The sequence below is a fragment of the Heteronotia binoei genome, chromosome 13 (genome assembly GCF_032191835.1).
Source record: "Heteronotia binoei isolate CCM8104 ecotype False Entrance Well chromosome 13, APGP_CSIRO_Hbin_v1, whole genome shotgun sequence".
NCBI classification, from domain to species: domain Eukaryota; kingdom Metazoa; phylum Chordata; class Lepidosauria; order Squamata; family Gekkonidae; genus Heteronotia; species Heteronotia binoei.
The window spans coordinates 27487643-27509497 of NC_083235.1; the positions used below are offsets into that span (position 1 = coordinate 27487643).

Genomic DNA, 21855 nt, shown 5'->3' on the forward strand with positions numbered 1-21855 from the left:
CAAAATGTTATTAGCACCAACTGTTTTAAATTGTTTTATTAATTAATTGATTTTATTAGTATGAGGTACCAATGTGTTAGTCTTTTATTGTTATTATGACCAATGTTGTAAGTCGCTGTGAGCCTGCCTTGGTGGGGAGAGTGGGGTATAAATTTAATAAACTAACTGAAAGGCTAGCAAAACCTATTCCATCATGAGCTATCGTGAGTCATGAGAGCTCATCCTGGAATAAAATTTGGTTAGTCTTTAAGGCATCCCAGGACTTCTGCTTTATCTTTCAGGACCTAGGAGCCATCTTCAGCTCCAGACAGAGTCTCACTTTTAATTTTTTTTTTTAACTTCCTTTTCCCCTTTCAAAAGTCCAAAGGAGCTGGAAGGCTGCTGCCTGGGAATTTGAAAGGGGAGGGGTGTTGTGAGGGGCAGAATAGGCTCAGTCTGTGTGAGCAAAGGTGCCCCATAGAAGCCGCTTGCAACCTGTGTTTGTGGGGCCATATTGGCTGGTCCAGGCTGATAGCTGTTTTTATTGAAAGTGTAGCACAGCTGTGACAAATTGGTGCAGTGGTTGAGAGCCAGTTTGATGCAGTAGTTAAGTGTGCAGACTCTTATCTGAGAGAACCGGGTTTGATTCCTCCACTTGTACCTGCTGGAATGGCCTTGGGTTAGCCATAGCTATTGCAGGAGTTGTCCTTGAAAGGGCAGCTGCTGAAAGAGCCCTCTCAGCCCCACCCAACTCACAAGGTGTCTGTTGTGGGTGGGAGAAGATATAGGAGATTTTAAGCTGCTCTGAGCGAGTCTCTGATTCAGAGAGAAAGGCAGAGTATAAATCTGCAGTCTTCTTCTTCTCCCCCTCTTGGGCCTACTCACTATCAGGCGATAGCAACCCGTAGATACACAGAACATTTCCCTTCCTTAGCTGCCAAGAATAATGATGTGTCCAGTCACCAGTTGGAAGCAAATATTTCACTTTCTGAAAGACCACCGCAAGAACTGTGGTAATATTACACAGAACTGTGGTAATAAAGGTGACTAAATGGAATGGCCATACCGGCTGTCCAGCGTGGGGGCGGGGAGCTGAGCAAGGTGTTGCCCTCCTCTGTGGAATACGGATTGAATTCATCATATAAGTGTTGTGTGAGGTACTGTTTAATGTCTCAGACTAGAATCTAGGAGACCCACATTCAAATGCCATGGAAGCTTGCTGAGTAACCTTGGGCCAGTCATTCCCAGCCTGACCTACCTCACAAAATTGTTGGGAGGATAGAATGGGGGATTAAAGAAAACAATGTAAGCTGCTTTGAGCCCCCATTGTGGAGAAAGGCGGGGTATAAATGAAGTAAATAAATACATGTGAAGTTACCATTCTTTTGTACAGTGTATCTGCTCTCTGCTTATTGTACATTGTGGATGGAATTGGGTAGGGTGGGATCAGAACGTGCTGACCAAATGGCTCTTGCAAGAGCATTGTGTGTGTGGATGGCTGGTTCACATTCAAATGAAAACTCATTGTTTTCACTCATTTTTTACCACAAGATGACTCCTCATTCTCATTTTTCACAAGATAGCCCATTATTTTCACTCGTTTTCCACAAGATAACCTATTCTCACTTATTTTTCACATGATGACTCATTTTCATTCATTTTTTTACAAAATAACTCATCATTCTCACTCATGTTTCACAAGATAACCCATTGTTCTCATTCATGTTCCACAAGATGAGCCATTGTTTTCACTCATTTTTCACAAGATGACCCATTGTTCTCACTTATTTCCCACATGATATTGTTTTCACTCATTTTTTCACAAGATTGACTCATAGTTCTTACTCATTTTCCACAAGATGACCCATTGTTCTCACTAATTTTTAAACACTTCCTATTGTTCTCAAACACTTTTAAGCACTTACTTGAATTAAACTTAATAATGCAATTCATGGTTCCTGTGCTGATGGCTCCCTCACCCTTTCTCACCTTTTCCCCAGGTGGCGTCATCCTGTATGTTGGCTCAACTGCAGGCTCCAGCCCCACCCCGGGCAGCCCACCCAGTGGATATCTGGTGCCTTCGCCACAACACTCTCTGCCCTCCTCCTTGGAAGAGCTGACCCTTACCGAGATCGGGGCTATCAAGCCGCAAACAGCCAGCTCTCCCTCCTCGCCCAAGGTAGCCTTCCAGTTCCCTGAGGCGGTTCGCTATTCTAACAAAGGCCCATCACCTCCAACACAGAGCAGAGTGCCCGCTGCCAAGCAGAATGGAGCTACTGGCACCTTCACCAGTAAGTGACCCACAATCTGTTACCTTCTTTGTTGGGGAGGGGGGCTGGGGGGGGGGGAACTCAAGTCTCTGGCAAGAGCTAAAGACCAACATATCCTTACATCTTTTGCTTTAAAGTGCCAGCAATACAAACTCCTGCTCTTGTGTAGGAGTGTTGCCTTAAAGACCATGAGTTTCCAGCAAGGAAGTCCTCACTTCAGGGAAGGGGCCAGTGGCTCAGTGCATTAGAGCATTTGCTTGGCATGCAGAAGGTCCCAAATTCAATCCTTGGCATCTCCAGTTAAATGGACTAGGTAGTAGGTGATGGGAAAGATCTCTGTCTGTGACCATGGAGAACTATTGCCATTCTGAATTGACAATACTGTCCTGGATGGACTGATGCTTTGATTTGGTATAAGGCAGCTTCATGTGTTCACGTATGTTCAAATCACAAGGTGACCTTAGACAACCCAGTCTCTTTCCAGTCTGGAGAGCCAGTTTGGTGTAGTGGTTAGGAGCGCAGACTCTAACCTGGGAGAACTGGGTTTGATTCCCCACTTCTCCACTTGCAGCTGCTGGAGTGGCCTTGAGTCAGCCATAGCTCTTGCAGAGCTGTCCTTGAAAGGGTAGCTTCTGTGAGAGCTCTCTCAGCCCCATCAACCTCACAGGGTGTCTGTTGCGGTGGGGGGCGGGGAGGAGTAAGCTGCTCTGAGACTCTTGAGTGAAGGACAGGGTATAAATTCAATCTCCTCCTCTTCCTCCTCCTATCTGCAATAAAGGCATGGTGACATTGATCTGCCTCATAGAGTTGTTGTATGGATTTTAAAAAGTCAGTGACTGCTTTGTGCTTTGAACATACTGAAGGATTCTTGGAGGCAATTGCCTCTCTCCTGCTGCCCGTTGTCCCCTCCCATCTGCCCAATTAATTACTGAAAATTGCCTATTGCACTGCTCTGAAGTTGCAAGCAAGACCATGAACTCGTAACCTGCCTTTTCTCAAAAGCTCAAGGCTGTTAGCAACATTTCCTTTAACATATCTTTAGAGCAAGCAAATTATTACTCCTTGTTTTAAAGCTGAAGGAAAATGAGTTCTGGTGTGCCTGAAGCCACCTCCAGAGAACACAGAGATGACACTGTGGTGGGACCTGAACCTTGGCTTCTGTGGGTTGTTCTCTAGCCCAAAGGCAGACAACTTTTTTTTTGCATGGACTCCTTGTGGAGCTGCCATGAGCCGGTAAACAAAGGTGTATAGATAGAGAGGAGAGTTTTGCCTGACCAGGCAAGTTGGGAGCTCCAGAGATGCTGCAGTTATCTCAGGAGTTCACCTTGGACCCAGTAGGGAGCAGCACAGGTCCAGAGTGGAGAGTTACCCACAGTTCCTCTCTCCCCTCAACAGAGACTGGAGGGATGGTGCTACTCTGCAAGGTTTGTGGTGACATCGCCTCCGGCTTCCATTATGGTGTCCATGCCTGCGAAGGATGCAAGGTGAGTTTGGTGGCTGGAGAGGGACAGCAGCGGGAAGAGAAAAAGGGCAATAGGGAACATCAACAGGCATTTGGAAGGTGTTTCCTGGGGACCTGCAAAAGCAAACATTCTCCTTCACCTTTTTTTTTTCTTAAATAAAACTGCAACAGTGAGGATTATAAAGGATCTTTTAAAAAACACCCAAAACTGACATTGTCATATTTTCTGCTCATATGAGGCGTCTGTCAGGGGTACAGAACATTCCTGTCTCCCCCCATACTGCACCCTGTATTTCCCAAAAATTCTGTTCCTAGAAGGTAGGGGACCCTTAGGAACAGCATGAGAAGAGAATTGGGGGGAGGGTCTTTAGCAGCAAGAGGGAATTGATGGAACTTAACTCTCCTCCCTTCAGTTCACGGAAAACGTAATCTGTAGGCAACCCACTGAGTATTGCACCAGGCAACCAAATCCTTCATTTCCACAGTGGAATTTGCAGCCATGTAACCCTCACTCTTAGGTATGCTTCCAGAGATCACCATGGTGATTATTGTAGTCAGGGCTTTTTTTGTAGCAGGAATTCCTTTGCTTATTAGGCCACACCCCCAGATGTAGCCAATCTTCCAAGAGCTTATAGTAGGCCCTGTACTAAGAGCCCTGTACGCTCCAAGAGGATTGGCTACATCAGGGGTGTGTGGCCTAATATGCAAAGGTGTTCCTGCTACAAAAAAGCCCTGATCATACTCTCTGACTGTAGATGGGAAGGGCTGTGGATGTACCATCTCCTTTGCATGTGGAAGGGTCTAATCTTGGCATCTCCAGTTAATAAAGATCCTGGCAGTAAAGATCCTCCAGTTAATAAAGATCCTGGCCCTGACTTGGATAGCCAAAGCTAACCCAATCTCATTGTGAACATATCAGCTACTGTTGATTTCTAAAATTCCTTGTGGGAATGTTTGGATTTTTAGCATTCTCTTCTTCTAGTTGTGTTGAATATTGGGACACTATACCATCTCCTACCCTTTAAAAATGTTTGTGTGTGGTGGTGGGGGGGAAGACTGATAGGAAAGGTGAGAAAGAAGCTTTCATTATGAATTCTTTTCTGTCTCTAAGCGGGTTAATTGCTTTGCCATCTGTCCCAGCTGGCACTTGAGGGGAAAGACGGTAGGGAATGAACTACCACTAGATTTTCCCCTAGAAATAAATCTGACACCTTCATCTGCAAACTTCTAGAGAAGAGGTCTCGGGAGAAAGTAGCATAAAACCACAGAACGAAGTCAGGCTTACAGTGCAATCCTAACCAAAGTTAAGCCCTTGTAAATCCATGGAAGTCAGTGGGCTTAAAAGGGCATAACTCTGCTTAGGACTGTAGCATTCGCTTCCCATCTGGACGAAATGAGGTTTCCGTAATTGCCTTTTTCAGATTTGTTATTGTTCGCACTCTATTTCAAAAGATATTGAAGCAGGAATGCTAAGACTTTGCGGGGCTCAAAATAACATAATTATAATACTTAAATAAAAGAAATTAAAGGGTATCTGCAGACAGCTATGGGACTAGAAGCATGCAACGGTTGCCCTGAGTCCCCTTTTGGGAGGAAGTGTGGGCTACAAATGTTTAAATAACATTTTAAAGAAAGAAAGAAGCTCTCAACCGCACACTCAAAGACTGCCAGTGTGGTGCAGTGGTCACAGTGTTAGCCGAGGATCCGGGAGACTCAGGTTCAGATCTATAATGGAAGCTTGCTGTATGAATTTGGGTCAGTTGCCTTCAGCCTGATCTACCTCACAAGGTTGTTGTTGTGTAGGTAAAACAGAGTAGGGAGGGAAACTGTGTACACCAGATTGTCTTTGCAGAACAGTGTGGTGAAAATGTGATTGATATATAGATTATGGGAAGGGTTCTGGCTTAGTGGTATATAGATTGATATATATATTGTGGGAGGGGTTCTGGCTTAGTGGTAGAACATCTTCTTGGCATGTGGAAGATCCTAAGTTCAATCCCTGACATTTCCAATTTGAAAGGGTCAGGCAGTAGGTGATATGAAATACCTCTGCCAGGGACCCTGGAGAGCTGCTGCCAGTTTGAGTAGACAATATTGACCTTGATAGGCTGATGGTCTGATTCAACAGAAGACAGCTTCATGTGTATTTGCATGTGAGTGTGAACACCCTTTATGTGCAATATAGAAAAGCCAAGTTAGCAGTATTCAGTCTCACTTTAGCAGTGAAGCCAGACAAGGCTGCAACAGGTCTGGATACTGTACTGCTCATCTGAGCACATGCAGAGCGCCATTCTTATCAGTACTGAACGTCCACAGTTTGGGCCTCTGTTGATCTAGGGAGCCAGGCTTTGGCAACTCATAAGACAGAAATTAAAATAGACTCTGGCAGCATCCTAGGCTACCCTCCTCTGAATCAGTCCCTCCCTGCTTTTGCTCACCAGGGCTTCTTCCGCCGGAGCATCCAACAGAACATCAACTACAAGATGTGTGTGAAGAACGAAAACTGCATGATCATGCGGATGAATCGCAACCGCTGCCAGCACTGCCGTTTCAAGAAGTGTCTGGCAGTGGGCATGTCAAGAGATGGTGAGTGTCTGCACAGGGACAGAGGCAGAAGATGGGGAGGCAGGCATCGTGAATGCCATATTGAGATTTTCCTCTAACAGGGCTAGCAAGAAGCCTCCAGTGCAAAGGAAACATCTAGGTGACATTGTACCCCAGAGGGATGTATCTTATCTGACTCTCTGTTTTCTCCTTTACTCCAGAGAAAATCTAAACCTCGTGTTTTCTGAAATAAAGGGGAATCTATAGGGTGGCTGCAGGTGGAGCATCCAGATGGATGCTCCCCAGAGTCACCTGAGGGAGGAGAGGCAGAGCTAAGTTCTGCCTCCCCTCATTTAAAAAATTTTCTATCAAGCTGTGCTATAGCATTACAGTGTTAACAAATGCTATAGCATTACAACACAGCTGGGGAAAAGAAAGGATGGGAAGGCTTTTAAAGGCTTTTTAAGCGAGGAGGTGCAGTCTGAGGGGGTTCCCCTGAACAGTGCACAGACGCAACAAGGAGGAGTGGGGGTGTGGACAACGGAGAGCGAGCAGTACAGGAACAGGGCGCATGGATCCTGTTCCAGCCCATTCCCATGCCACTTGCTGATGCTTCCATCATGGCAGGGGTGCAGTTTTGTGCCTTGTCTGGAAGCAAGCCTTGGATTAAAAGTCTAAAGCAGGGGTGCTTTAGAATAAACAGCAGATGTTTGAGAGCCACAAAACATGAACACCAGATATGTTTGAGAGCCACAGGACAGGACAGGAAGGAAGGAAAATAGATGGGGGAGGGGGAGAGAGGTGGAAAGAAAGCAACTTTAATTTAAAATTCATTCTCCAAGCTGCTGCTGGCTTGGCTTAGAGAAGTGATTTAAAGAGACAATGCCTTCTCAAAGGCCGTTTTCGCACTGACCTTTTACTGGCGCGACCACCCTCTTCGCACCGGAGGATCTGCCCGGATTTCGCACAAGAAGCGCCGGTGCACCCAAAAGAGCCGGCTACTTCCGTCGCGAAACCCGCTCAAACGTTTTCCTGCTTCTTGGCGGTTTCCGTTTGAGCGGGTTTCGCGACGGAAGTAGCCGGCTCTTTTGGGTGCGCCGGCGCTTCTTGTGCGAAATCCGGGCAGATCCTCCGGTGTGAAGAGGGTGGTCGCGCCAGTAAAAGGTCAGTGCGAAAACGCTCAAAGTTGGCCATTGGGGTTGGTGGAGGCTTCGAGAGCCACACAATATGTGTGAAAGAGCCACTGTGGCTCCCAAGCCACAGTTTGGCCACCTCTGGTCTAAAGATACAAATTCTTGTAGGAGCTCCAGTGGCTCTTTGCAAATTCAATTGGAGTTAACTGAGTGACACTCTACATGCATTTTTGCATTGTGTTATAGGTAGCCCAATTGCTTTGCTTCCATCTGATATAAAGAATACTTCCTGAAAAAACTGGCAATCTTATGTGCCTCTCCCTTGAATAACTTGGAAATGGGGGGAGGCAAAAAGGAGCTAAACGATTGTGCTCATGCACTATTGTCATTACAGCCCATATCACTCCTTTAAGGCAGAAACCTTTGACTAGCTGCTGCCACTGCTGCTCTCTCACAGGACAGAATGTCAGCAAATCCTTGGCTGATAAATGGGAACCTTGGTCTGATTTATGCTTCCGAGCCAGGATTTCCAGAGCAACGGAGAAGGAGGGGGAGAGAGAGGCACTATAACACCCAGAGAGCAAGCAGCGTATCCTTTGATTAATGACCATGGCTTTTCTTCTGAGTACATGATGGATTTACCCAGAAGCTTGAAAAGCGGGTTGCTAATTTTGGCTTTTCCAGTGGCTCCTTGGATGTTGCATCCAGCCTTTTCTACTTCTGGCAGAATTATGTCAAAACGGGCAACCGTCATCAACCCCGAGATTAAAAATCATCAGCACAGCGCTCTGGGGCATGGGTCTTATGATGCAGTATACCTGATCTGACCACTGCCAGTCCAAACTTCCAGTTGTCGCAAATGATGCTGAAAGATCACGCAGCTGTTTTTGCAGGTCCTCGCCAGCATGTTTAAGAACATAAGAGAAGCCATGTTGGATCAGGCCAATGGCTCATCCAGTCCAACACTGTATCACACAGTGGCCAAAAAACCCAGGCACCATCAGGAGGTCTATCAGTGGGGCCAGGACACTAGAAGCCCTTCCACTGTGCTCCCCCAAGCACCAAGAATACATAGCATCACTGCCTTAGACAGATAGTTCCAACGATAAGCTGTGATTAATAGCCACAGATGGACCTCTGCTCCATATGCTTATCCAATCCCCTCTTGAAGCTGTCTATGCTTGCTGTCCATAGGGCTGCTAGATCCAGAGAAATAGTGCAATAGTGAAAGGGAGAATTTTGAGTGGTGCTCTTTCTTTCATCATAGTCCTGGGGTGTATGGGAAAAGCCAGGCTTGCTACTCCTCCTCCTCAATGGTTGTCCATCCCTGCAGCACTCTCTTATTCTGCCCCCCTCCCGCTGTTTCATTTCCTTCTGCAGCCGTGCGCTTTGGGCGCATCCCCAAGAGGGAGAAGCAGCGTCTCCTTGATGAGATGCAGAGCTATATGAACAGCTTGAACGAGGCCCCCATGGACGTCGGCCTGAGCCCTGAGGCAGATGCCCCACCCAGCCCAAACGTCCAGGAAGAGGAAGCCATCAATGCCATCTCGAGGGCTTACCATGATATCTTTGTGAGTGGCCAAGACCGCCTGGGCAAGCACGGAGGAACTCCGGGGGCTGAGGCCTGCCCCTTGACCAACTACAATGACCAGCAGCTTAACAACTCCTACGGCTACAGGCAGTACGAGTCGGCTACCTTGCGTTTGTCCAGCTACAGCCCTCAGGAATCATCCGGTTATGTGGACAATAGTCCCCGTGGCTTCGGCAATGAGATCTTCCAGGCCCAGCAGGCTGGCTATCTGCACAATGGTGGCCGCTACCCAGCCTTTGAGTATGGCTATCCTGAGACAAATGCCCAGAGGGGCTGCCCTTGGCGGGGGACAACCAGCAGAGGCATCGTAAGTACCTGGTGGGGGGAATTTATCACTACGGGATAGCTGTTGAGGTTGCTGTTTACATTTAGGCTGTTTGTTTCTGTCCCCCTTGAGGATTTAGAAAGACAATCGTGGCTATAAGCAATGGTTGTTGATTGATTCTCCATGTTCAGAAAGAGCATATCCAATTCCTCTTGGACCAAAACAGAGAGATGACTCTCTCCATCTTGCTCTGTTTATGCATGTCTAGGGAATTTCCGTCGCTGTGGGTGATGAGGGGATAAGCAGCCTGAAAAGAGACATGATGTGGTTTCCAGCTCGAGCCACAGCATGTCTGATTTGAAATATTAGAGGCCCCTTTTGAGCTGTTGTTGAGAAAGTCCCATGCATTAAGAAACAGGCCCAGCTCTGCTGCAGGAGGGAGCTCCCTTACGAAGTGTTTGCAAAGCTTTGAGTTCCCTCTGCTGTTCCTTGGAGGTACAGCAGCTCCCCCCCTCTTTTTTTTGTCATCAAGTCACACAGCTGATTGGTCTTTTCAAGACCCGAGGTGTTCCAGGTGGTTTGCCATTTGCCTGGCTCTGTATTTTAATAAATGCAGACATTTAGAAAGCAATGGGAGCTGAGTATTGGGCAGGAGTTGCTATGGAAAACCCACTCCCACTGGGCATATTTACTGCACCCTGAGGTTTACACTGGGTTTATACCACTTTAATTGTCATGGCTTTCCTCAGAGAATTCTAGCAATGGGAGAAGCTGCTGAGGATGTTTTGTTAGGAGTTCTTTAGCTCCCACGTCCCCTCCCCCTCAGTATGGTTCCCTGAGGGAACAACCTTTTCAACCAGACAGTTGAACCTGTGCTACAGAATCTGCCTGCAGCTATAAACGGCACTGATCTACATCATTTTTAGTAATATGAGATTAGTGACAGTGTCAGTCTGAAACCATGGCATGACAGGTTGTACACAGGAAATATACGCACCATTCAACCCTTACTGCAGTCATGATGGGGTTTAATTTGAATCAGGACCCGGAACTTGTCTGAGTACCAGACCTTCCACTGAGGTGCCTGATAATGAATACTTATGAGAGTGTCTCTGAATACACACAAAGTATCCGTCATCTGATGGATAACCATTGTCTGTTCTCTTAATCTAGATGTCCAGTTTCAAGGGTGAAGCTTCCAGGCCATTTGTGGCTCGGAATCTCCCCACCCCTTACCCCAAAGAAACAACTCTCCTGAATCTGGGCAGTTTGATTGCAAGGTTTAATTTGGATTTATAGTTTTTAAAATTTTAGAATTTATTTTACCCCAAACAGGAAAAAAAATTAAACAAGATATAACAACAGTGATGGCAAGTCTATAGATAAGCATCTATAAAAGGTTTCCAAGTAATTAAAAATAAGTCCATGTATGGCTTTTTATGGCTTTTATGCTATATGTTCAAATGTTGATAAGGTGGACATTTATCTTTCCAGCGTTGTAATGTACCGTAAGTCTTTAGCAGCACTAAGGGCAGCATTTTCACTGAACAGCAGTTAGTCTCCAGGAGACAGGCAAATAGTTTAAAAGTACATAAGCATCCTCAAAGATCAATTCATATTCTAATACAAAATTGATACGAATAATTACTTAACTCAAAGAAAGACTGAATAACTGGACAGTCCCCAAGCTCATGTTTAAGAGATGCGTCTTGTAAGTTAAATCACTCAGCCTTTTACTAAAAAGGCTCCAGGATGTCCAGTATATCCTAAGCATAATTTTTTGAAGTAGAAAAGAGCAAGAGTCCAATAGTACCTTAAAGGTAAAGGTAGTCCCCTGTGCAAGCACCAGTCATTTTTGACTCTGGGGTGACGTTGCTTTCACAACGTTTTCACGGTAGACTTTTAACAGGGTGGTTTGCCATTGCCTTCCCCAGTCATCTACAACTTTCCCCCCAGCAAGCTGGGTACTCATTTTACCGACCTCGGAAGGATGGAAGGCTGAGTCAACCTGAGCTGGCTACCTGAAACCAGCTTCTGCTGGAATCAAACTCAGGTCGTGTGCAGAGGGCTCTGACTGCAGTACTGCAGCTTTACCACTCTGCACCATGGGGCTCTTCCTACCTTAGTCTAGCAAAATTTGTGGCAGGGTATGAGCTTGCATGATACTGAAGAAGAAAGCTGAAGGAATGAGTAATGACTCAGGAAAGCTCCTACCCTGCAACAAATTTTGTTAGACCTTAAAGGCTCTTCTGGACTATTGCCCTTTTCTACTGCTGTGGGCAGACTAACACAGTTACCTATTTATTATTGATCTATATTTTTTTTGCGCAGTAAGTCACAGCTTAAGGTCCACAGAAACAACAGCTATATTTAGGGTCATATTCCATTGCTCTGGCAAAATAGGGCTATCTAGTTCTTTATTCCATTAATTTCTGAGACTTTGAATAGCCAATTTATTAATAGACATCAAATACTTATAAATTAATCTTTTAGGTTTCCTTTACATGCATTGGTTCAGTGAGAGTTTCCAAGAGTAAGGGAGATTCTCAGGGCTTTTTTTTGAGCAGGAACGCACAGGAATGCCGTTCTGGCTGGCTTGGTGCCAGGGGGTGTGGCCTAATATGTACATGAATTCCTGCTGGGCTTTTTCTACAAAATGCCCTATGCGAAACAATGGTGACATCAGGGGGTATGGCCTAATATGCAAATGAGTCCCTCCTGGGCTTTTTCTACCAAAAAAGCCCTGGAGATTCTGAAACACTTCGTGCAGTCTGGCCATATTTAGGTATCAGCAGATGTTGCAGTTGTAAATATAACAGAGGTTTAATTTGGATTTTGGTACATGCCTCGAGAGCCTGCCATTGCGGCGTTAGGTGGGAGAAATGCTTTTCCATAAGCAAGCAAGGAAACGAATGTTCCAGTTTACCTATTCAAAGAGTTCTGATTTTGCCTAGAAGCTAACCTAAACCTTCCTTGGCCACCTCCTTGTTCCACACAGGCATGTCCTCTGAACGCCACCCCCTACTGCAGCAATGGCAAGAGCAGCCAGCAGGTGTGGGAGGAGTTTTCGCAGTGCTTCACGCCAGCCGTCAAGGAGGTGGTGGAGTTTGCCAAGAGCATCCCGGGCTTCCAGTCACTCTGCCAGCAGGACCAGGTCATGCTGCTCAAAGCTGGCACCTTCCAGGTCAGTCAGTCATCCTCGCTGCATCTTCTACTGACAAGGCGAAGGGCATTCCAAATAACGCCATTTCTTTGAGGACCGTAACTTATAGAAATCAAGCTAACTTGAATATCGGGTTTATTTCTGTGGTCAAAGATTAAATTTTTCCAGCTTTTGGGGATGGGCAAGGGGGTGGGGTTCACAGCAAGGGGAGCAAAAAACACCAATTTGGAGAACCAGCTTTCCTTCATAGAGACTTCATTTCCTCCCCTTTTAAAATGAAAATGTGCATGAAAGTGAGAATAACTTGAAGGGCAAGCATGCTAAGCTAATGCAGACTCTAGAAGCACTTTCACTTTCTTCAGAACATAGGAAGGACCCTGGTGGATCAGACCACTGGCCCGTCTGGTCCAGCATCCCGTCTCACAGGGTGGCCAACCAGTTCCTCTGAAGGGCCAAGAACAGGGCAAAGAGGCTGAGGCTTTCACCTGATGTTGCCTTGCCTCCTAGCTCTGGGATTCAGAGGCTTGGTGCCTCTGAATGTGGAGGTTCACTCAGTCACTATGGCTAGTAGCCATTGATAAACTTATCTTGCATGAATCTATCTAATCCTGTTTATTCCTGTGGCCATCACTACCTCCTCTGGCAGTGAATTCCACATTTTTCTTGCAGGATAGACAGCCCAAGTTAAACACTTTTCCTGCAAAAGGTCAGCAAGCCCTGACTCAAATCACAATCTTCTGCCTATATTAGCTGCAGCAGGGAGAAGTTGATCAACACAACTTTTTCATGAGGGGGTTCTAGAGAGAGACAAAGCCATGTCTTCCTGATTTCTGTGAAAGCCTGGCATCCTTGCCCCCAAATGTGAAACTCGGGCATTGCCCATCTAACAGAGATGGTAGCTGAATACACATGAAACTGCCTTCTATTAAATCAGACCTTTGGTCTATCAAGGACAGTATTGTCCACTCAGACCAGTAGCAGCTCTCCAGGGTCTCAGGCAAGGGTATTTTTGTAGCAGGAACTTCTTTGCATATTAGACCACACACTCCTGTTGTAGCTAATCCTTCAAGAGCTCACAGGGCTCTTCTTACAGGGCCTACTGTAAGCTCTTGGAAGATTGGCTACATCAGGAGTGCGTGGCCTAATATGCAAAGGAGTTCCTGCTACAAAAAAAGCCCTGGTCTCAGGTAGACATCTTTCATACCATCTGCTGCCCTGGTCCTTTTAACTGGAGATGCTGGGGACTGAACCTGGGACCTTCTGTTTGTAAAGCAGAGGCTTTTCCACTGAGCCACAGCCCCTCCCCAGAGGCCCAGAGCAGAGGCCTGAGTTCCTACCACTACCAGGCCTGTGTTCCCTTTTTTGAAAGAGCCTGGCGGTACTTCTTCCCCTGAGAATAGGATACTTTTAGCAGGTTGTTGTGAGGGAAGGGGGTGTTAACAATTTGTTAAAACGGTGCCGCCATTTGCTTACACTGGCAACCTCTCACCCTTTCTCTGCCTCTTCTCCCTTCCCAGGTGCTGATGGTGCGCTTCTCCTCCCTGTTCAACCCCAAGGAGAAAGTGGTGACTTTCCTGAGTGGGGAGACATACTCTCTTTGCAGCCTACGCACCATGGGAATGGGATCCCTGCTGGACGCCATGTTTGAGTTCAGTGAGAAACTCAGCTCGCTGGGCTTGGATGCCCAGGAAATGGCTCTCTTCATGGCCGTGGTTCTTGTCTCAGCAGGTAGGCATGGGCCCTGTCACGGAGCTACAACTAGGCCACAGCTCGGGGGTGGGAGTGAGGCATCCTATCCTGGACAGGCATTCCAGTGCCTTTTATTAGTGGCATTTCCTGATAGAAATCAAATCCAGGAACCCTCACTGGCAGGTGGGAGTTGATTTAGCTGAGCCAGGGGCAGCCTTGCAGTTTAGAGAGCCAGGATGGCACAGTGGTTAAGGGTGTCGGACTAGTATCTGTGTGCTGTGAGAGGTCGCTGGGTGACCTTGGGCCAGTTATATTCTCAGCCTAATCTACCTCACAGGGTTGTTGTGAGGATAAAATGGAAGACAGGGGTGTGACTCTCCCCATTGGGGAAAAAGTTGGGGTACAAATGAAGTAAACAAAGGTGGAGCGTTTGAAGTAATTATCGAGGGTCTGTCCCAGTGGTTTTGACTGCTGCTGTTTTTCCTGGTTTTATTTTGTTTCTATTTTCTCAGGCTGGCTAGATTTTGCATATTTTAGGACAGGTTTCTATTGTAATCTGCCTTGAATGTTTCTGATAAAGAGGAGATGGAAATGTAATCAATAAGTAAACTTAAAAAAAAAAAGCCAAGGTCAGGTCTCTGTAGCTACTTCAGTTTAGCTACTACTGACTGGCCGCCTTGCCGATGTGGGGATTCAGGGGTCCGCCTTACAGTGGTTGACCTCCTTTCTCCAGGATCGGGGACAAAGAGTGGTGATAGGAAAGGAGTCATCCCAGAGGCACTCACTCACATGTGATGTGCCTCAGGGTGCAGTTGTCCCCGATTTTATTTAACATCTATATGCACCCCCTTGCCCAGATTGTCAGGAGGTATGGACTGGGTTGTCACCAATACGCAGACGACACCCAGCTCTATCTATTGATGGGTGGCCAGTCCGACTGTACCCTGGAAAATCTGGACCTGGCTCTTCAGGCTGTAGCATCCTGGCTCAGGCTGAGTCGCCTGAAATTGAATCCGATGAAGACGGAGGTTCTCTATCTGAGCCGGGGTAGTCCAAGGGGAGGGGTCCAGCTGCCGGCTCTAGACGGGGTGCCATTGATACCGGCCCCTAAGGTCAAGAGCTTGGGTGTGCTCCTTGAGTCCTCCCTTACAATGGAGGCCCAGGTAGCAGCCACTATTAGATCCGCCTTTTTTCATCTTTGGTGGGTGCGGCAGCTGGCTCCTTTTCTGGAGCACAATGACTTAGCAATGGTGATCCATGCTATGGTCACCTCAAGAATAGATCACTGTAATGCTCTCTACATGGGGCTACCCTTGACACTGACTCGGAAACTACAGTTAGTGCAGAACGCTGCGGCACAGCTGCTAATGAGGCTCCCTTGATGGGAGCACATTCAGCCAGTGCTGAAAGAGCTGCACTGGCTACCTATTGTATTCCAAATCCGTTTCAAGGTGTTGGTATTGACCTTTAAAGCCCTTTATGGTCAGGGACCTGTTTATCTGCGGGACCGCCTTTCCCCATATATCCCCCAGAGAACACTGCGTTCAGGGACAAAAAATCTGCTATCCACCCCTGGACCAAAGGAGGCTAGGTTGTGTTTGACACGAACCAGGGCCTTCTCGGTGGCAGTACCAGAGTTATGGAATGCTCTCCCGGAGGCCATAAGGGCCCTGAGGGACCTTCCTACATTCTGCAGGGCCTGTAAAACCGAATTGTTTCGACAGGCCTTCGATGCTTAAACTGAGAGAGAGCTGCCACCTGACATCAGCTAGAATTCCCGGTGACCAACCGTCTGAAAAGCAGAACCGCCAACATAGTAATGATGCAGCACTGTAGAATAGTTTTAAAATTTTAATTGTATTAATGTTTTATAGATTTTATTGACTTATTGTTTTAAATCGTGTAAACAACTGTTGTAAGCCGCCCTGAGTCCGCTTGCAGAGAGGGCGAGATAAAAGTCTAATGTAAATAAATACATAAATTTCCTCCAAAATATTTTTTTTCTGGGGAAAAACTCCCAGAAAGCTGCTTTATTGTCTGCACCTTTCCCATTTTTCTCAATTTAACATCTTTGTTCTGGTCCGTAGATCGCTCTGGCATTTCTGATGTGGATGCAGTTGAAATCCTCCAGGAGACCTTAATACGATCCTTGAGAACTCTAGTAACCAAAAAGCATCCCGATGACTCCACACTCTTCCCCAAGCTGCTTCTCCGTCTCCCTGACCTGAGGACCCTCAACAACCAGCATTCAGAGAAACTCCTTGCCTTCCGGATCAACCCGTAAGCCCTCTAGACCAAGTCAGCCTCTTAAACCCTAGGAAATGCGGGAGGGAAGAAGAACGGCATATCAACCGAATCAAACAAGATTGGACTACATTTTGCTCTTTGAAAGAAGGTGATAGCGGAAGAGGAGCAGAAGGGATCCGGCAAGGGCGGGGAGCCCATTGTCCATCAAAGCTGGGATCTGCTAACAGCAGATTCCTCCCTGGTGAGGAGAACCGATGCAGGAGGAAGAGCGCGTCGCCCGGACAGCGCTCTCCGGGGCCCTGTGTGGATTTGAAGATCATTTCTTCGCTAGAGGAGATCCAGCAAATGAACTGGACATGCATTGTACCGTTTTGTTCCTAAATGTGTGTTTTATATATACATCATTTCCTCTCATATGATATTGTCTTGAGGTTCTATTCTGTATATAAAGACAACGCGAGTATTGTACATAATAGTAACTGTTGGTAGCTCTCGGGACGGGAAAACCCTTCATTCCCTTCCTGAATCTGCATGCTAGCCCCAAGTTTTAGCCTTCTTTTGACTCTGTTCCCTGGCGAAAGGAGTAGCATGTATGAGGGTGGGGCTAGGTGCTATACTGTCTTTTAAAGTTGTTCAGTATATACTGCAGATTCAACTGGGTAACTTATCTTCAGAGCTAAAGTAGAACTACGCAAACTAGCCAGTTTCTACCACTCCTTCCCGAGCAAGCGAGCAGGGCTACAGTCGTATTTTTTTTTGTCTTGTCTGATGTGGGTAACTATATAATGTATATTTTGTAAAAATATCTTGAAACCACAAAAGGAGCTTCCACCGGTACATAGACGGAATTGCACTCAAGATGGCCGTGACGATGCCTGATGAGGTTTGGGGCTGGTTTCTCTGAAAGGCAGTTCATAACGGAAGGCAAGCACAAGTTGGAGGGTTCTGTTGGTGGGGGGAGGGGAAGAAGATGGTATCTATAAGCCAAGAATTCCTTCCCTGCCCAGTGAGATTGAGACCGACAAGAAAAGGTTAGCAAAGCCTTCGGAGAAGAAAGGCCTAAGGAAAGCAAAGCAAACACTCCTAAGTACCTTTCTGTCGAACCTTGCTGGTTCCCTTTGGGTAATGGTGCTTTCCCCCTGTGATTCCCCCCCTGTATGTTTAAAGTTATGAGTATTCCTTCCCAAATTTCCAGTGCATGGCCGCCTATGCCATGGTTCCCCAACATGGTACTGATGGGCGCCAAGTGCCTGCTGGTAGTCCCCTTAGTGGCTGTTGAGCTTTTAAAAAAGTAGGTGGGGCCATTGTAAGGCAGGGCTTGGTTATTGGTTGCCCTCAGGGCTTTTTTTGCAGCAGGAACTCTTTTGCATATAAGGCCACACACCCCTGATACAGCCAGTCCTCCTGGAGCTTACAGTAGGCCCTGTATTAAGCGCCCTGTAACCTCTTGGAGGAATGGCTACATCAGTGGGGTGTGGCCTAATATGCAAAGGAAGTTCCTGTTACAAAAAGAGCCCTGGTTACCCTCATTCAAATGAAATGAGTTTTCCACTGTAGAATCAAGAGGATGGGGAGGTGCCTGGGCTTCCCTTGATCAGTACATGGTTCCATTCCCCCATGCAATTACAGAGATTACAGGCTTTCCTTCCTGAGGAGGGTGGTATTCCATTTTGGCTCTGCTTCCTGAGGAAAGCGTTGTTGGGGGGTTGGGTTCACCTCCTGTGGAAGCTGCTTTTGGAGTGGTGCTTACCACCCCCTCTCAAAATTCCAGTTGTGCCCACAGGTTCTAGTAGGCTGGGGACCCCTGTCTTATGCTAACCACTAGACATCACTTCCTTTATAGGACAGGCTCCTTGGAGGCAGAAGGGTGGGATGTGAATGTTGTAGATAGGCACAGAATCCCTGAATCCTTCACTGTCTCTAAAGTGCTTTTGTTTCACTTGGCCCCATCTTTGTTGTAGAGTCAAGGATAGAATAACCTTGGATTTCTGGCTGATCACTCTTTCTGAATCATCAGCAAACCCTGGGTGAAGGAGGGAGAGAATTGAACCTGGAAGTTCTGGTTCCAGCTTTCCCCATTCCCAGTATTTGTGATGATGTCTACTCTGCACTTAAAAAAGAACCAGATTCTGTGCCAAGAAATGCAAAAACCTGTGACCTGAATCAGTTATGCAAATGAAACTAAGATGCAATTACTTTGCACAGTGTATTCCAAGTCTACTCACTGTAGAATTAGGGGGACCTGGAAGACTTGAGAAGCTGTGCCAAGCCCTGAAGCTACCCACTGATCTCCAGAAGTTCTGCTTCTGGGTTTCCAGGGCCCCAATTACAAACAATAGTGGCAGACCAGCGTCTTCCAGCAGAAAAGAGGTTTCCTTCTAAAAAAAAAGAAAGGCTTTTCTCCATCAGAAAAAGCCATTCCCCATCAGAGGAAGTCTTTTTCCCTTGTAGAAAAATTTAGCATAAGAGAGTCATGGACTCCAATCCCATACTTGGGGTGCCATTTGCGTGCTGTGGGCAGACCACCAATGCTGCCCTGCTCCCTCCACCAGTGTTTACTGGAGTAGCAGGCGGAAATAGTGTTAACAACATCACTTCTGGATTCAGGAGTGACGTTGATGTGCTCTAGGAATCCCCTCCCAGGACCAAAATGATCAGGGAAATTCCTAGAGCATCATATGACTTGGTGATGTCATTTCTGAGTCTGGGAAGTGACATCGTCACACTGAGTGCTACCAATGTCAAAGTTCCTGCCAACTGCAACCCTAAACGGGGTACAATTACAGGCACAGGGATTATATATAGCCCTGACCAATGTTCCCTCTAAGCTGCAGAGTCTTGTGAGCAAAAATTCTACTTTGTGAGCTACTGGCATTAAAGCTGTGAGCTACTAGCATTAAAGTTATGAGCTACTGCATAAATTAGTTTACTCTGGGGTCATCCTTCCTGAGCTAAGACAAAAATGTGTGAGCTGGAGGGTAAAAATCTGTGAGCTAGCTCACACTAACTCAGCTTAGAGGGAACACTGGCCCTGAGGTTTCCTTCTAAAAAAGAAAGAAAGGCTTTTCTCCATCAGAAAAAGCCATTCCCCATTGGAGGAAGTCTTTTTCCCTTAAAGGAAAACTTAGCATAAGGGAGTCATGGACTCCAATCCCATACTTGAGATGCCATTTGCCTGCTATGGGCAGACCACTAATGCTACCCTGCCCCCTCCACCAGTGTTTACTGGAGTATTTTGCTTTGAAATAAAAGTGTCCTAGTAATATCTTTTCCCCTCCTGCTTTTGTGGTAGATGTATGCATGTAGGGAAAGTATTTGTGAAGTTCCTGCATTGTGCAGGGGGTTGGACTAGATGACCCTGGAGGTCCCTTCCAACTCTATGATTCTATCGGTCTGTGTGGATTTGGAAGAAGGACTCACCCCCCCCCCCCGCTTTTTGAAATTGCGAGGGAGGGGACCAAACATGGAACACAGACTCCCCTCTTCTCCCCAGTGGGATCCCAGTATGGGTGTGGCCAGCCCTGCCTGGTTCTCTGCATTGATACGTATCAGGTGTTCACATAACCATGTACAGGAGATGTCATGGCATGTACGGTCACCCTCCTGTGTGCATGATATAGGGATGTTAGTGTTCTGGGCAGGGTGGGAAGGACACTGCCGCTGTCGCTGCTGCTGTTCGCTTTGAAATAAAACCAAACGTTGCACTTTTCTTAGAAATCTAAAAGGAGGGAAGATATGTTATATATATATTAAAAAGAGAGAATTCCCTCCCTTAAGTGGAGTATATTTGCTGCAAAAAAGGATAATAGAGAGGTTTTTATTTGCTGCTGCTGGGAGTCCAAAGACTCACAAAAGATGCCGATGAGAGAGAGAGAGAGAAGAGTTTATTTTTTGTCTAATATTGAAGTGCAATAAACACATTACAATAAATTTTAAAAAACTTGCTTAACAGTGAAATGGGTTTCTGTCCTAATTGTTGTTGAAGATGTGGGGGCCAAGAAATGTATGGGCCACGGTGCAGATAGAAAGGAAGCTTGAGAACATAAGAGAAGACATGTTGGATCAGGCCAATGGCCCATCCAGTCCAACACATTGCGTCACACAGTGGCCAAAACCCAGGTGCCATTTGGAGGTCCACTAGCAGGGCCAGAACTCCAGAAACCCTCCCAGTGTTCTGAAAGAACTCAAAGTTGAACTTGTGGATCTTCTGACAAAAATCTGTAATCTTTCATTGAAATCTGCCTCCGTTCCTGAGGACTGGAAGGTAGCAAATTTCACCCCCATCTTTAAAAAGGGTTCCAAAGGAGATCCGGGAAATTACAGGCCAGTCAGTCTGACTTCAATACCGGGAAAGTTGGTAGAAACCATTATCAAGGACAGAATGAGTAGGCACATTGATGACCACGGGTTATTGAGGAAGACTCAGCATGGGTTCTGTAAGGGAAGATCTTGCCTCACTAACCTGTTACATTTCTTTGAGGGGGTGAACAAACATGTGGACAAAGGAGACCCAATAGATGTTGTTTACCTTGACTTCCAGAAAGCTTTTGATAAAGTTCCTCATCAAAGGCTCCTTAGAAAGCTCGAGAGTCATGGAGTACAAGAACAGGTCCTCTTGTGGATCAAAAACTGGCTGATTAATGGGAAGCAGAAAGTGAGTATAGGCAGCCTTCACAGTGGAGGACGGTAAGCAGTGGGATGCCGCAGGGCTTAGTACTGGGTCCCATGCTCTTTAACTTGTTCATAAATGATTTGGAGTTGGGAGTGAGCAGTGAAGTGGTCAAGTTTGCAGATGACACTAAATTGTTCAGGGTGGTGAGAACCAGAGAGGATTGTGAGGCACTCCAAAAGGATCTTTGGAGAGAGAGCCAGTTTGGTGTAGTGGTTAAGTGTGCAGACTCTTATCTGGGAGAACCGGGTTTGATTCCCCACTCCTCCACTTGCACCTGCTGGCATGGCCTTGGGTCAGCCATAGCTCTGGCAGAGGTTGTCCTTGAAAGGGCAGCTGCTGTGAGAGCCCTCTCCAGCCCCACCCACCTCACAGGGTGTCTGTTGTGGGGGAGGAAGGTAAAGGAGATTGTGAGCCGCTCTGAGACTCTTCGGAGTGGAGGGCGGGATATAAATCCAATATCTTCTTCTTCTTCTGTTGAGGCTGGGTGAGTGGGCGTCAACGTGGCAGATGAGGTTCAATGTGGCCAAGTGCAAAGTAATGCACATTGGGGCCAAGAATCCCAGCTACAAATACAAGTTGATGGGATGTGAACTGGCAGAGACTGACCAAGAGAGATCTTGGGGTCGTGGTAGATAACTCACTGAAAATGTCAAAACAGTGTGCGATTGCAATAAAAAAGGCCAACGCCATGCTGGGAATTATTAGGAAGGGAATTGATAACAAATCAGCCAGTATCATAATGCCCCTGTATAAATCGATGGTGCGGTCTCATTTGGAGTACTGTGTGCAGTTCTGGTTGCCGCACCTCAAAAAGGATATTATAGCATTGGAGAAAGTCCA

The 21855-nt window shown here is 46.6% G+C and overlaps 1 protein-coding gene across 2 annotated transcripts in view; it reads left to right on the plus strand.

Annotated features, from left to right (window-relative positions):
- The window catches only part of LOC132581118 (nuclear receptor subfamily 1 group D member 1-like), a 72615-nt gene extending 55329 nt beyond the window's left edge, over nucleotides 1–17286 (plus strand). For both annotated transcript variants that reach the window (XM_060252198.1, XM_060252199.1), the window contains exons 2-8: nucleotides 1980–2270; nucleotides 3645–3733; nucleotides 6153–6297; nucleotides 8769–9286; nucleotides 12243–12428; nucleotides 13925–14135; nucleotides 16184–17286. In XM_060252198.1, coding sequence (XP_060108181.1) covers nucleotides 1980–2270; nucleotides 3645–3733; nucleotides 6153–6297; nucleotides 8769–9286; nucleotides 12243–12428; nucleotides 13925–14135; nucleotides 16184–16380 — 1637 coding nt within the window. In that variant the 3' untranslated portion in view covers nucleotides 16381–17286. The remainder of the gene's footprint in view (nucleotides 1–1979; nucleotides 2271–3644; nucleotides 3734–6152; nucleotides 6298–8768; nucleotides 9287–12242; nucleotides 12429–13924; nucleotides 14136–16183) is intronic.
- The last annotated feature ends 4569 nt before the right edge of the window (nucleotides 17287–21855 follow it).